The following is a 17,350-nucleotide window of genomic DNA, read 5'->3' on the forward strand; positions in this document are numbered from 1 at the left end:
TCTCTTTGAAATGTCGTTAACTACTATTATGGGCATATTCTGAACAAGACTCCACCTTTCAAATCAGAGAATAAAAATGCTCATTGTGATTTCATAAGATCTGCAGGAACATTGTCTGTCAACTTTGTTTTACTTATTTTAATACTCTAGCAACAAGAGAAGGGATACAATACATGTACTTCACATGTTATACATGAGTACAAGTTGGGAATACACTGACTGACTGAGTTTAGTTTTACGCCGCTTTTAGCAATATTCCAGCAATATCACGGCGGGGACACCAGAAATGGGCTTCACTCATTGTACCCATGTGGGGATTCGAACCTGGGTCTTCGGCGTGACGAGCCAACGCTTTAACCACTAGACTACCCCACCGCCCCAGTTGGGAATACAACTTAGGTCATCAGAGTGCTGGAACCACAAGGCTACTGCAGCAACCCTTACGGACAGTGTAGATGTCCTCATGAATCAATTCAGACACTGGCATAATCTCTATCTACTTATACAAGCCTAACCATATTCCAAGTTCCCAATTTCATCTAAAATACACCAGGAGACGATGAAATACCAATACTCACATCCTCAGTGAGAGCAGCATCCTTCTCCAAGAACTGCACGACACAGTAGGCCAGCTAAAACAGAACAGAGTTAAGTAAATTCAATAAATATGCATGGAACCTTCTTGCAATTTTACAAATCACTGCACACACAAATAATAGAAGTTCATGATCATAATTTAAGCTTCAGACTTATGCCCTACCAATCTAGGCTGAATTATATTTCTCTCCCCTCACCTAAAAATTTGTTGACGTATAATCAGAGTTTCGGATCAGTTCTTTATTCTAGGGCACTGACTGATTGTTATTTACAATTTCCTACACCGGCTGAAGTTTTGAATACACAATGCTAAGTTTATCAAATTTTCATAATGGTAAAATTGATTGGTTGGTTGTTTGAACACTGCACTCAGAAATATTCCAGCTATATGGTGGCGGTGTGTAAACAATCAAGTCTGGACCAGACAATCCAGTGATCAACAGCATGTGCATTGATGTATCTACCAGTACTTGGGATACGATGACCTGTGTCAATCAAGTCATTGAGCCTGACCACCTGATCTGTTAGTTGCTTCTTATGACAAGCATGTGTTAGCAGTTACGGAAGGTACATTAATACAGCCCGGACCTTCACGGGTGGGTAAATAGTTTGGAATTGTAATTGTATTCCATGGGAGTGTTGTTTCTAGCAGGAGTGAGTGAGTGAGTTTAGTTTTACACCGCACTCAGCAATATTCCAGTATATGACGGTGGTCTGTAAAATATCAAGTCAGGACCAGACAATCCAGTGATCAACATCATGAGCATCGACGTACGCAATTGGGATACGATGACATGTGTCAATCAAGTCATTGAGTCTGACCACCCGATCCGTTAGTCGCCTCTTACGACAAACATGTGTTACTGAAGACCAATTCTAACCCGGATCTTCACTGGTGATAATGGTAAAGAAAAATCTCTAACATTTGCTACATGAACATGTTGAAAATCACTCACACACACATATTGTTAAACATTACAAATACCCACAAGTTCAAAGGATGCCTTCCAATATTTTGGGCACATAATTTCATTGGAGGAGTTCTAATTTAATTCCTCTACACAAATAAAACCTTGTCAATCCTGAATCATCCAAGACATGCCAGAATTGATGTATTTCAGGATTAATGAATCACAATCATGCTTTTGCAAAAATATCATCTGAGCAGTTAAGCTTAATCAAGCACAACATAGATAAATACAAAATAGAATTTGTACTTCTGACAATGAATGACATTTGCAAGGTAAGTTATTGTTACTTTATAAAAGCGTGCTATCGAAAGGGCAACCTATTTGTATTTCATAAAAGTGTTTTACCAAAAAGGAGAAATTGAATATATTTTAGTAAAAAGTCACAAATAAAATACCTTGTCATATTTTTACTTAAGCAGCAGGACAAAGAAACAAGTTTTCCAAATTATAAACAACCCCCCACAAAAAACAACTTAACACTTTAAAAATATAGCTTTGTCATTTTCATATGGCTCTAAATTTCAAGTCAGCAGAATTATTTTAAGTGGTAATATAGTTAGTAGAAAATGGTGAAATTTTCATAAGATGCCTTTTAAAATGTTATGATGGTCATACCAAATGCACTTTGAACCAGGCAATTGAAAGCATAATGTTTTATCATTTGCATAAGTAGGGCAAATACACAAAGATAGGATGCCTGGATTCAGCACTATGGCAAGGAAGTGAGTCAACACATTGAAAGTACAAAATCTCATCTGGAAAAACATGGTTTGGACGTCATAGGTCAACAAATTCAAGAAAACAAGGAAATAGTAACATACTGAATAATATGTATATTCTATAAACAAACTATTTTACAAAAAGAAGTTAGTTGGCATGGGATTACAGGCATAATCCTGTTGCCAAAGGAACTTGGTACAATGCTATGGTAAAGGTCAGACACCTGAGATCAATTGCCTAGACAGGGTCCTACTAGTGGTATAACTGACAAGCGTGGAATCATCCTACTACCATAGAGCACAAATCTGTCTGAACAGTATGTCTGATGGCAATATCTTCGACCAATCAAATGTTCGTGTTTTCAGCACCTGTTTCTCTTGCACAGCATTGAACAAAATCTGATTTTGGAAACTGGAAATTTGTAGGTGCAGGATGAATTTCAATGTATTTCGAGCCATTTGTATTAAATAAGTAACAAAACATCGACTGACTGAGGAAATGACACACCACTGAGAAAAGAACTAAGCAAAATGAAGATGATACACCGACAATGACATTTGTCATGCCCAAGCTTGACATACAATGGCAGCAAGATGGGTACAATTTCCCTGCTGGAATCTTGTCCTGCAGCCTTTGGCTACATCAAGTGTTGTGTAACACTGTGTTTGTGTGGGTGTATGATGTAGAAGGCCTGTCTTGGGGGATTGTCACTGACCTCTGCCATTTCAAATATCCAGTACATCATCCAAGAAATGGCAAATTCATTTAAGGAAAACAAAAAATCTGTCAAATGCATTAAGTTAAATGCAGGAATTCAGATTGCTAAAGGTGAACCATTTTGGAAAGCTTGATCTTTAAAACATAGTTCACTCCTATTATCAGTCAGGTCCTAGAAACAAAAATACCAAATCTTGTACCAAAAAATTCATTTGAAGCCTGAAATAACACCTTTGGGACTAATCCTTTATCATGGAGTGAAATACCATTGTTTAAAAATGTAACATATCAAACATGAACATCTTATGACTGAAGATGTCCTTGGGAATAGCAGCAATCTGGGATTAAGAGGGATCATGTTTTCTTTCAAGACAGAGTCATATAAAAGTTACTCACTACCAGAACAGTTTCAGTTTCAGATGAACCATCAAACTGCCATTCTGAGAAAAGGTCATAAGTGACAATGGATGTTTTATACTATTTTCCAAACGGCAACATGATGGCCATTTATGGCAAGAGAGGGCAAAAATATCACAGTGATAAACATTTTAGATGGAAATTAATCTATCTAGAACAGACTACACAATATATCCTGTGATTTGCTAAAGATTTCAATCACTGTTAATTTTGCAAGTTTCCTCATCCTGTTTTTATCGATATCAATCAACAGTATAAATACAATGAAAACACAATTAACACCTGGCTAGTCTAGAAACCCTGTGTCAACAGTTAACTCTTCTAGTTTTATTAGTCAAAAACGGTAATGTGTCTTCTGTAGTGTCTTTCTATTGGACAAATAGTATCTGCTCACACAACTCTCCTCGAAAGTGTTCGCTATTCCCGAGAAAATACATTTTTTTTATGATTCATTCTTCCCTCTATCTCAGTTTGTAAACAGAAATAATCAGAGTGCAAACAGTTTCAGAGGCAAAGAGACTAGTGATGTCATTTCATTTGTGATGCAAATTCTCCTAGGAAATTTTTTTGATCTCAATACCTCCCGCAGAAGAAAGTTTGGGATGGTGAAATGGAATGGCTCAATGTAACAAAACACAACTTGCTTTCACAACAAAGATGTTCAAATGGCTTAATGCACACTCAGCATTTTATTTTTCACACTACTCCGCATACCACTCATTTATTCAAAATGTGGACCAGGGCCTTGAACATGTACTAGTTGCGTGGACATGTGCACTATATAAATATCCTATAACAATAATCAGGTGAATATTACTGGGAACCATACCATCAAGATTAAAAGGGTATCTCTGTATTTTTCTTGAAATATTATTTGGAGATTATCATCATATTTTCATTGAAGTAGTATTGGTTCAGAAATTTGATCATATTACCATTTTGAAGTACATAAGGACATCACAATAATCTGATGATTGCATGACAGCAAATATGGTTTCTAATTTATTTGAATAAGAACTGCCAAGGCATCACAACATGCTCTCATTGTCGTCATTACATTGGCGACAGACCCACACATATTTGCCTGAATTGCTATCTGTCAGAACTTATTAAAGGAGCTTCATCAACAGAGTTAGCTTACCTGTGCATGGTAGAGACTTAGACTGCGAGCTTTGTGTAGGGGGATCAAAACCTTGATTAAGAACTGCTTGTGCTCTGCCTTCAGCGGTAAAGCAAAACCATTGATAATGCTGTAAATAAAAAAAAGACACGTCAATCTCCCACTGCTGGAAAACTCTAGCTTAAAATAAATGCATAGTTATATTCCATGCAATGTTCATTACATTTACTTCTAAAAGGGAAAACATTGTAACTAACCTTTACATCCCCCTACCCCTACCCAAAATCCCAAGTAAACAGAGACAATCGTTTTCTTCATTTAATAATTGAAAATTAGTTTTTCATGACATAACAAATGACCCTCAGAGTGTCCAAACACTGCAAAAGATGAAATGCAAAACAAAATAAAAGATAATATGTAAAACACAGTAACAGATGATATCTACATTTTACATCACATTATATACATCTGGAATGCTTCGTAAAAAAGGAATTTGTTTGACACTCACCTGCCTAAAATCTCTAATAGTTCTCCAACTCCATTGAACTGCTCTGTTTCATAAATAAACCTGAAAGCAGCAATAGTATCTTAAGGTGTGGCCTTGCACAAGACAGTGAGAGGTTTCACCCAGATGAACTAACCCACACAATATTTTCTTTGTCAGGCTTGGTTACCTACTCAGTGGGAAGAAACAGGGTATTCAGATAAAATGTCAGTATTTTTCACAGGAATGCAAGGTCTTGAAAATTAACAAAGAATGAATACATAAAGTTTCATAATGCAACAGCTGGCCCTTTGAATACAGTGGAACATGAATAATTCAGGAGGTGTCTGGGGAAATCTTTTTAGGTGTTTATTCTGTTAAAAAATGTTTGTTTTGGAAATAACTTCCTGAAACACTAATTCGAAAAAAACAGCAACATCTGATCTTTATATTATATACAAAAATATTGTCTTGAGAGGTCCAATCTTACCTGAGGAAAAAATTATTTATTTGTTTCCTAATGAAAGCTCTAAGTCCAAGAAACTTTCCATAGATCCGGTGAAGGACAGTTTTCAAAAAGTCTCGTTCCCGTGGATCTTCACTGTCAAAGAGTTCCAATAACTGAAGCAGAAAAAATAAGTTCACTTTACTAGATTGAGACAAATTTGACAAAGAAACATTTTGGTCATTATTACTCTAAGGAAGAGTGGTTGATTGCATGAGCTATGATCTATGTCACCATGGTACACTGACACAGGATGTATTTGGTCACACAATCCAACCACCAGCTATCAACACTAGACACTAGCGCATGGAACAGAGTAACAATATCTCAGCACAAAGAATGTTGGTGCAAGTCGGCCCTGATCGTCATTAGTCAGCTGTTTCAACAGGCTGCGGATACTTAAACCTATTGATTCCTACATAGTATGCTGATGAGAATTTTAAAAATGTCTTTCTCTAATCACTGGAGAATGAACTGTCATGCAGTGAGGGCCAAATTGTAAGACTGATTGAGCTTGTAATGATGTTCATACTGCAGTGAATTCACATAAAGCGAATATCAATTTTCCTAATTTGTTAAAACACCATTTCAAACCTCTAAGGTTGTATACACAATTTTGTTTAGTATGTGTGTCTTCATGTTTATACTCTGACAGCAAAACAAGTATCATGAAAAAAACCCAAAGTTCTTCAAATTAAGAGCTGACATGATCAAGAATGTGCTCAAACTGCCATACAGTAAATGTTTTTGTAGTTTGGTGACAACAAACAGCTTTACTGTGTCACATATAATGTTCATCTGATGAGAAAGGTGTGTTAAGAATGATCGCAGAATGTCAGTCTCAGTGAAAGTACGTCGTAATACAATTACATCCAACATGGGGTGTCAAAATGGAATGAGTGATTGAGTTTAGTTTTGCACCACCCTCAGCAATATTCCAGCTATATGGCGGCGGTCTGTAAATAGTCGAGTCTGGACCAGACAATCCAGTGATTAACAGCATGAACATCATCTACACAATGGAGAACGAATGACGTGTCAACCAAGTCAGCAAGCCTGACCACCCCGATCCCGTTAATCACCTCTTACGACAAGCATGGGTTACTGAAGATCAATATTCTAACCCGGATCTTCATGGGTCTGATCGGAGAGATTTCCAAAGCTGTTAATGAACCTGTGGTATTCAGCATGTGCTATTCATCATTGATCAATTGGCTAATCACTGAAATGTGATTATGAACATTTGTTAAATAGATATTGAGTCAATTCATACATTGCTGTAGTCTGTCACTGTCAGTCTAGGCATGGATTAAATTGATAGTCAGAATATGTATTTCTTCGTTTAGTTCTCTAGGATGTGTCATAGAGAGGATATTAATGAACTCACTTCCAAAAGTATGCTAAGAGGTAAAGATTAATGGGTCAAAATAATCAGAAACAATGCCTTTGTATTTTTTTGTGCTAGGAGTTTCCCCACTTGAATCCCCAGGAATTTGGAATGAGTCAGTCAGTGTTTACCATATATCAAACATAGTCTCCTGTCAAATTTGTTCATGTGAAGGGCCACTTATCTAATATAAAAACTCTATGTCCCGAAAATTTCACATTAAAAAGTTTTACATGCCAAATCAATCCAAACAGGAAATATTTAAACTGAAATAGAAGATACTTATTTCAATCTCAATTGTCTTAAGTTAAACATTACAAAACCATAATTTAGTACTGTCATTCTCAACCTAGATAATAATTTCACTACTACTTTCTTATAGCATTCAGCAGTTCCCAGTCTATTATCTGTATAACCTATATAGCAACCACATGCAGTGGGTGACATTAACGGCAGACTGAAAAAACACAATGTAAAATGTGCCAGTCCAATTGCTTTTTCAAAATTTAATTTCACTAGAATGTTTAGAAAAGGTCACCAAAAATAAGATCACCTTTGACTTACAATAGGGAGTGAGTGAGTGAGTGTGTTAGGATTTATGCCTCTTTTACACACCACAATACCCATGTTTGTAATCTAAGATCTTTGACATGAACCACTGTAGCCAAAATACAGTCATGATGTAGACAGTATGTTAATCTGGGTTTATCATCAGGTGAGTCCATCATGACTTTAACTACTATAACATTACAGATCCTAACTTTTAAGTATAAAAGCACAATATAACTTTAAAAAAGCCATCTTGTTTCATGCATAGCTTACATACCTGAAGAACAAACTTTTGGTCTATATATTTCTTGGCCAAACTTGGCTGGAAGTCTGGAGATTCAAGAAAGCGGAGAAAAAATTCATAAACAATCTGAAAAAGAAAAGAAAGCATGTTGAAATAGAGCAGACATGATGTTTTCCCTCACATCCCCATTATGCATTGACTAACATTCCTGCCAATCTGCACAACCCAGCTTTCAGTATTGGTGATAACAAACCCAGGTATAGATAAAGATACCATTTCATGTATAAGCCAAAATGGAAAATCCAGCCTTACAGATGCATATTGCAACTCAGTGCTAGGTACATATTTCATGATGTAACAACAACTGTACATGCAGTTGAAGGCTTTACCTGATTAACAACATTAACATGCACTGTGTTTTACGCTGTATAGAAAACCTTATCTTATGAAAGAGTTGCTGTATACCTGGCTCAATCTCAACATTGAAAAGAAATATTCATCTGTTGTCAAGTAAAATGAAATTCAGCATGAAAGTTTAAATATCCTCAAATGACACAGATTGTGGATACTCGTGGAAAATGAACTGTTAAATAAGGGGGTGGACTGATATGCCAGGGTGGGGCAGCATGTGAGGTGATGGGTGTGGCAGAGTGGCAAGGTGACTTGGTGGGACAGTGTGTGAGGTAGGATGGCAAGGTGACTTGGCAAGGTGATGGCAGCTGTGTGAGAGTTGGTGATCAGGTGGGATAGTGTGAATAGTGATGGGTGTGGCAGATGGTGGTTGTGTGAGTTGGTGACAAGGTGGGACAGTGTATGAGGAGATGGGTGTGGAAGATGGTGGCCTGGTGACCAGGTGGGACAGTGTGTGAGGTGATGGGTGTGGCAGATGGTGGTTGTGTGAGTTGGTGACAAGGTGGGACAGTGTGTGAGGTGATGGGTGTGGCAGATGGTGGCCTGGTGACCAGGTGGGACAGTGTGTGAGGTGATGGGTGTGGAAGATGGTGGCCTGGTGACCAGGTGGGACAGTGTATGAGGAGATGGGTGTGGAAGATGGTGGCCTGGTGACCAGGTGGGACAGTGTGTGAGGTGATGGGTGTGGCAGATGGTGGTTGTGTGAGTTGGTGACAAGGTGGGACAGTGTGTGAGGTGATGGGTGTGGAAGATGGTGGCCTGGTGACCAGGTGGGACAGTGTGTGAGGTGATGGGTGTGGCAGATGGTGGTTGTGTGAGTTGGTGACAAGGTGGGACAGTGTGTGAGGTGATGGGTGTGGCAGATGGTGGCCTGGTGACCAGGTGGGACAGTGTGTGAGGTGATGGGTGTGGCAGATGGTGGCCTGGTGACCAGGTGGGACAGTGTGTGAGGTGATGGGTGTGGAAGATGGTGGCTGTGTGAGTTGGTGATCAGGTGGGACAGTGTGTGAGATGATGGGTGTGGCAGATGGTGGCCTGGTGATCAGGTGGGACAGTGTGTGGGGTGATGGGTGTGGCAGATGGTGGCTGTGTGAGTTGGTGACCAGGTGGGACAGTGTGTGGGGTGATGGGTGTGGCAGATGGTGGCTGTACGAGTTGGCGACCAGGTGGGACAGTGTGTTAGGTGATGCGTGTGGCAGATGGTGGCTGTGTGAGTTGGTGACCAGGTGGGACAGTGTGAAAGGTGATTTGTGTGTGGGAGATGGTGACAGGGTGGGACAGTGCATGAGGTGATGGGTGTGGCAGATGGTGGCTGTGTGAGTGAGTGAATGAGTGAGTATGGTTTTTTCGCCACTTTTAGCAATATTCCAGCAATATCACAGCAGGGTACACCAGAAATGGGTGGCTGTGTGAGTTGGTGACCGGGTGGGACAGTGTGTGAGGTGATGTGGCTTAGCGAGAGTGGATGGATGTTTCTTGCCTGTAAATGAGGCCATGATGCCTCCAGTGTTGGGTCGTCTTCTTCCGGGTCAAAGTCAGGATTGTCATTAGGTGGAAGAGTGCGAAAAATATTACATGCAATCTGCAAAGAAACAAAATCATATATAAAAGATGAATTGAAAAATGAAACATGTCAGAACATAAATATTTCATGACTGGAGCATGCACACTTCTTCTTGGTCAATAAGAGGGAATCAAACTTGCATCATATACCTTAAGGGCTACATGCCCATGAAGAAAATCATATTCATGAAAGCATCGTGCATAATCCCAAACAGTTGACAGTCTCAATACAGATATGCCATGTTAAAGACCTTGGTTGCAATGACAGAAAATCAACATCATTCAGACATCCCTTTTCAGCATAAAGCTGATACAAAATGAGTGAGTGAGTGAGTTTAGTTTTACGCGGCACTCAGCAATATTTCAGCTATATGGTGGCGGTCTGGAAATAGTCAAGTCTGGACCAGACAATCCAGTGATCAACAGCATGAACATCGATTGCGCAACTGGGAACCAATGACATGTGTCAACCAAGTCAGCGAGCCTGACCACCCGATCCTGTTAGTCGCCGCTTACGATAAGCATAGGAGCCTTTTGTGGCAAGCATGTGTTGCTGGAGACCTATTCTACCCCGGATCTTCACGGGTCTGATACAAAATGATGAAAAGGGGTATAAGATCCCACATTGAGACATGGAAATACATTTCTTAAAACAACTGTCGAAAGATGAAGGTTAAAATTTTATACTGTTGTGGTTCCATAATAACCATGAAAAAGGGGACCTTTATTTAAATATGAATACAAAAGCCTTGATTTAAACTTAAAGCATGACGCCTCATTTATGGCTTTTCTTATTCCTAGTACCAAAATAATGAAATACTTGGTACAGATAAAAAGCCATGACATAAACACATCTAGATAGTGTGTTACTGCAAGTTAAATTGACCTGTACATAAAATGAGCACTGGAGTAATACAAACTGAATCAATACGACTAAACATCCTGTAAAAACTGCATTTCCTTCCCTGGTGCAGCTATTTGAAATATATTTTTACACACTTGTCAAGTATATTTGAGTCCATTTTATTATTACTACATTCACATTCATTTCTAAGAGAGTGAGCGAGTTTAGTCTTACGCTGCTTTTAGCAATATTCCAGCAACATCAAGACGGGGGACACCAGAAATGGGCCTCACGCATTGTCCCCGTGTGGGGAATCGAACCCAGGTCTTCGATGAGACGAGCGAACGCTTTAACCACAAGGCTACCCCAACGCCCCCATTCATTTGCTAAGCCCATAAATAATCAATGATATCCTCCCCTACAAAACTCTGAACGAAAAAGATTAATTTCCTTCTTATGTGAAACCATATTCCTATAATCAATAGGTTTGTGCGGCTAAGCTAAGAACAAGGACAAAAAATTTGTACATACATATCCAGTTATTTTAAAATGTTTTTACAGCTTTTCTCATTTGTTGAATACATCCATTTTCCTGAAAAGTATTGACAATTGGAAGCATTGGATTCATCTATAATTACCATATTCCAAATTGAATTGATCCAGGGTTTCATATTGTCATCGGCCTTCGGTCGTAGTCCAATAACATTTTTAAAAAAACGACTACTTTCTTATTAATTAGGACACTCGGGCCGATCAATAATTACGATGTTATTTTCACATACTGGACCTAATAAATTATGAACATTATCATTTACAAATTCATCAAAAACTAACCACAAAATCTTGATCATGTTTCCGCGGCGTGTATCACGATGTAAGGGGTTTTCAACGATGTAAGACAAAAACGTATTTTTTATCTGTAATATCATTTAAAGTTTATATTTTACTAACCTCGAGTGATAAACGATATATTCATCTATTTCACACAAAAATATCAAGTGTTCCCTACAAAAATAGCGTTGATGAAATCGTATCTGCGAAACTGTGCCGCTCGTAACATCCGGGTATTTTGTATGGGTTTTCAACAATGAGCAATACTCTTTGCTTCGCACTGCGAGGGAGTGTTGTGATCACGAGGCTTCCTATTTATATACTGCCTGTCACCAGCAGACGACTGTTCTAACTTAATTTTCGCTTGCTATTTTTTGTTATAAAGGGAACTGATTTTGTATCGTAAGTGGTATTAACGATCTCGGGTAAATAATATTGATGTTTGTTTGCTTTTTATATAATTTTATTTCCCGATTTCCATTGTCAATAAAACTTCTCATGACAGCGACTTGGCACCCGCCCTAACGTACTCCCCTGATATAGCGCGTGCAATGCAATCGTCGAAATCACCAGAACGTCGAATTCAGCTCGTGTTGGGATATGTATTTACGCATCCATTTTTATCACAATAAGCTGCCAAATGTACATGCATTGGATTGCGCGATTGGCTGCTGTTTTAAGCATTGGGCAATCAGAAACGGGGTTTCCCGACCCCACCCGCATGTAACGATGTTTCGAGGAAATCATTAAATAAATTGAATAAACTAATGAATAAAATCAACAATAGCATTCATAAAAGTTGTCAAACTTACATATAAAATTACTATATCCATCTTTTTGTACGATCATGTAATGTTTGTCAAGTCACTTGTCCGTGACAAGTGACATCTCGGCTTTCCCCGCCTCAATCTTCACGCTTGGACACGATGTTTAATGCGAAAATAAATGCATGAAGCATATTTGTCACAGGTCATAACCTAGAACGATACGTCCAATAAGTTCCATAATTTACGTATAGGTAGCGATTTCTAGCTTAATATGTTCAGAATAGCATTAGTTTACCCAAAACTTTCGTCTAAATCTAAAAGTTTTCGTTTACGAGGACGGTATCTATTGTCGTAATATGATCGGCTGCCTTATGTCACGTGTCTGATTTTGACAAATCACGACCCTTATAGCAGACTGTGGCGAAAAAAAGTGTCATTAGAAACCAATCTTTATCTAATAACATCGCTTCTTACAACTGTGAAACTACTCTCGGCAAGGGTATAGTGATATTGTTGATGTTCAGAGCTTTCGAACGATACCCGCCATCAAACGATTCGCCTCTCATGTTATTCATACAAAGCTTCGAAAACCGAGGAATTTTCCGTTGTTGTGTCATCATTGGCGGATCCAGAGGGGGGGTCAGGGGGTTTGACCCCCCTTTTGAAAATGACTTAAGACCACATTGAAGATTTTTTTTGCGTAAGTGGAGCCACACACACACACACGCACACACACACACACACACACAATTCCTGGATCCGCCCATGGTCATGTTAACGAACGGAGAGCCACTGATATCGGGTAATAGGCGACCATACATATTATTTAGGAACTTTTTTTATAATAATTTTCTGATTACGTAAAAATGAAAATATAAAAGAAAAAGGCACAGGGATGTTATGACATGTCACAAATGAAAAAAAAATCGCCATAGTTTTTGCTTCTTTCGTGATTTATCTGGACATTATAAATACTTGCATTTTCATTAAAAAATCAATTTATTTAAGTTGTATCTAGCTGTATTATTTGAATAATATTAGAAAAATAAATTTCATATTTATCAACAGTGGGATTAGAATTTTTAATTGGTGTATGAGAGGTAGTAGCAATAACGTTTTACAAGCTTATAATTTCCTTCATAAACATTGGCTTCAACAATGACCTTAGAGTCTCTGGGAACTCGGTGTCATGGCAGTAAATCACTAAATGCCTCTGGTTGACTGGTGTTGAAAGAGTTAACTGCTCTTCACGATGCAGAAATGACTACACACCAATTTTGTCTTCTGGAACCAGGAAGTTTTGAAAGTTTGAAGTTTAAAGTTTGCAAGTCTGAGATTGACAAAAGAAAATCAGTGTTAATTATTGTATTTCCGTAGCTATGACATGTTAGCTGAATCAAACAGTTGGATGAAAAGAAGCAAGCTATGACATCATGTTCACTTTTAAGGGTCTGTTTGAAACAACTGAATATTAAAATATTACAACACTGCTGTTTTGTTCAGTCTCTTTATTCACAGAGGAGTGATTGATGTTCATTAATCTGCTTATAAGTCATAAATCTTTGAAAAAAGCTTAAATTTTGCTGTATATCTAGAATCCAAGTTGCAACATTAAATGTCATTAACAATTTAGTTATATGATGGCATTGGGATTAAAAACATGTCAAAAAGAGCTTTAGGTCAATGGCCTATAGCCAGACACCCATTCAGGACATTTGTCCTGATTTTTATAGGCTCCAAAATCACTGTGATCCTTTTATTATTTTGAAGAACGGTTCTATTCCATTACATAATTAACAAGTAACTGTTTAATCAGGTGTTCTATTGGGAAAACTGCTGTACACTATTCTACATAGACTCATGTTCTCAGCATTTTCTGAACTAATGATAACAGTAAGAAAGTTCTTGAGCAAGCTCATGTGATCTCTCCTACTGAATATCACACACAGTCATTGTATTCTGTCACTAGCCATGTGATGACATGGGCAATGGCCCTGATACATATTATCAATAGTCTATGTTCTGAGATGGGTCAGCTCCTCATCTTAGGCCTGCATTAAAGCCAGCAATTTCTTGTCTGTTCACGAGTGCAAGGACTGGGAGAAAATCAATGTCTTGTGGCAGACTGAAAGCTAGCATGCTACCTGGACTGACGCCAATATGTCGACCATGGTGTAAGTAATCGTTGGTCCTAATTCCCCTTTCCCCACCTGTCCATCCTCTCCCCCTCTGTCACCATTTTCCTACCCTGAGGAAGGAAACCAACTGGGTAGTGTTGTCAACCTCTGTAAGTCTGGAAAGGCCTCCTGTCGGGAGTCAACTCCACTCCACTACATTAAGGGTTGTTAACATGGCAATTACCAAAAACAATTAGTATGCCATTACTGCCTAGTCAATTACTAATCATCTGGGTTAGACTGTTGGACAAACTGCTCTGTAATAATGTTGGAAAAGGAAACATTTATTAGTGTTCCAACCACCTTGCAAATTCCTAGCAGAGTGTATATTAAAGGAGAACTAAGAATTTGTCAAGTGTGTAATTTATATGCAGTGGAAGATAAGTACCACTTCCTCCTTATATTTCCAGCTTTTACAACATAAGAAATAGATACATCAAATTTATGATGTCCTTCAAATAATAAATAGATTTGCATCATTGCTAAGCAGTACATACTAGGGCTGCAACGAATACACTATGTGGTGAATATGATACATATCATGAATATTGGGTAATGAATACGAATAATTATTCACGAATACAGTATTGTAGTTAAGTGATTGATTTACAATATAAACGCCCATGTTGACAGTTTTGATTTGTCACAGCAATAACCAGTGATCTCATGACACTAAAATTTGGTATGTAATAGTTATAGTCGACAGTACCAGTGTGGCCTTGGCAAACTAACATTACTTGCGCTACTGCATTGCTAGTACATATTCAATCCTTGCATATCCCACTTTCCAAAAGTACATAAGGGTTCAAGTAAAACATGCTCCCTTAAAAAAATCGTAAATATTCGTTAATATTCGGTTCTGGTGACCACGAATAACGAATTGAATTCATGAAGGGCTTCGGTTCGATTCAAAATTAGTACATACCATTATATACCGCAGTATCTGTCCATGTTTATGCATTATGCAATATTACATAGAAAAAATATTACACTTTACTAACTGTAAAAAAAACTGTTATATTAACCACGTAATGTGCTTTAGGTCTGTGGCCATGTAGTAGTGTATCATTTTAATAATTTTATTATTTCTTGTAAGCATTTAGTTTTCCAACCTAATTCTTTATGAACAGTGAGAAATTTAGCTTATAAGAACAAAATGTATTCTATCAGAAGGAGGCTTCTGATTAGTGGCAAAAGTAGCCAACTGGTCAGATTCTAACACTGTAGGCTGAAAAAGCTGAGGTACACATTTAGAAAAAACAGTTTACTCAGTTTGATCCTGATGAAACAAATCACTAACAAATCATTATTAAAGGTAGCGGGAAATCTTGTAATGTTCCATATTTCTCCAGCAAACTATTTCTGAAGAAAGGAAAGTTTCAAATCTCAGAACCAATTTGAATTGCATGATTATATTAGAGGTTTCTCAAAAGAAAACAAAATTGACATAAGAATTCATGAAAAAAAACTTGAAAAATCAGTTTACATAACAATAGATAAACAGAGGCAACCTTATCACCCCTTTCATGCACAGGCATAAGATTTTTTCACTTCTATCATTATAATCACAAACTCTCATCACCCACAGACATACATATTTCCCAAGTGTCATTTTAACTTGATTTTAAACCTAGATTTCTAGCATACTGCAGTAACCAATAGTAATAATGAACACACATACAATGAACTAACAGATTAACTTATACATTTCACTCAAAATGTGTTACAAATTCCGGCCCTAATGCACTGAAACCAGTAGTGGCTGCATGTCATAACAGTAGTGTATCACAGTAGAGTGTCAGCTCAATTGTGGGAGGACACTTGAAGCACTCTGGAAACATTATTGTGGCAAAACCAGAATTTGAACCCATAATGATAGGTTCCAAGAATGCAACTCTTCACAACAAAATGCTGAGCCTTAGAGGACTGGGCCACACATCCAACCTCCATGATATGATTATATGCCTATCTTACTGACCTGTGAAGAGACCACACAGATTTTAAACAGTGTTCAGTAACTGGTATGGATGCACTATTTTGGGCATCAGCTAGTCAGGGGGTGTGGGAATCACTGGGCATATGTACTCACTACTCAGCAACATCTCCCTTCTCTTGGGCAGATAATCTACTCCTGATAGACACCACACATGCACAGACACGCTGTGCCTGATCTCAAAACTCACTATATTATTGGCATTTCACTTGACCTTGTCAAATCCATGTGTTTTTGCAATTGTTTACAATCTATTGCAGGACTGTATGAATTTAAGAACATACTCTCAATAGTATCATTAGTGAAAGCACCAGGACATTGTAAAGGTCCAGAGCAATACTAATAAATAACAATTTGTCAAAGCATCATCATTCCACCTGGCATCTAGTTACGACATTTAATCTATGTTCCATATGACAGCAGCTCCTCCTTACACCAAGTGGATAGTTATTAGAAGTGATGTCCTCTAATCACCTGAGGCAGTCTCGTTTCATAAATCTTAAGTGTTCCAAAACTGACTATTCTTTGCCTGCTAGAAATGCTTTGAAACATACTCTTTATAGAAATGCTATTAAACGGGGGACTTGTTATTCCATCAAAACATGACATGGGAGTCATAATAGAAATAAGCTATGGAATTTCCCAACTGCACAACAGCAATGCCTTAATGATACCAAGTGTTAAAATGCCACAGCTACAGTCTGTATGCAGGTTGCAACTCAAAACATTGACATTTGGCAAATATCCCACATGCATAAATTACTTGTAGAATAAAAATAAGAATACCTATTCAGAAAAATCAATACTGATAGAGCAGAGTAAACCCTACAGATGGTCAAGTCTAACAGCTTGGAATATGACAGTAGAATACCTTGCAACACATTATTTACTGTAAACAAACTTTTTATGGCACAACCTTGAATGATGGTACAACTATTGAGCATGTCCAAAACATTCCCTGAATGAATGAAGACATTGGGCATTCTTCATATGATGTTTCTGATCTGCAGGGATACTACATGAACGTAGGTGTCAGTTTTAGGACATCAGCGT

General features: G+C 38.0%; 1 protein-coding gene across 1 annotated transcript in view; it reads right to left on the reverse strand.

Annotated features, from left to right (window-relative positions):
• The window catches only part of LOC124286164 (serine/threonine-protein phosphatase 2A 56 kDa regulatory subunit epsilon isoform-like), a 48,106-nt gene that overhangs the window by 16,430 nt on the left and 14,326 nt on the right, over positions 1 to 17,350 (reverse strand). Inside the window, exons 3-8 of the mRNA XM_046722514.1 lie at positions 9,603 to 9,704; positions 7,745 to 7,837; positions 5,517 to 5,647; positions 5,051 to 5,110; positions 4,564 to 4,672; positions 579 to 632 (exon numbers count right to left, since the gene is read on the reverse strand). Of these exons, the coding sequence (XP_046578470.1) occupies positions 579 to 632; positions 4,564 to 4,672; positions 5,051 to 5,110; positions 5,517 to 5,647; positions 7,745 to 7,837; positions 9,603 to 9,704 (549 nt within the window). The remainder of the gene's footprint in view (positions 1 to 578; positions 633 to 4,563; positions 4,673 to 5,050; positions 5,111 to 5,516; positions 5,648 to 7,744; positions 7,838 to 9,602; positions 9,705 to 17,350) is intronic.

This window comes from Haliotis rubra, unplaced genomic scaffold (genome assembly GCF_003918875.1).
Source record: "Haliotis rubra isolate DU_JTF1 unplaced genomic scaffold, ASM391887v1 Scf377, whole genome shotgun sequence".
Classification (NCBI taxonomy): domain Eukaryota; kingdom Metazoa; phylum Mollusca; class Gastropoda; order Lepetellida; family Haliotidae; genus Haliotis; species Haliotis rubra.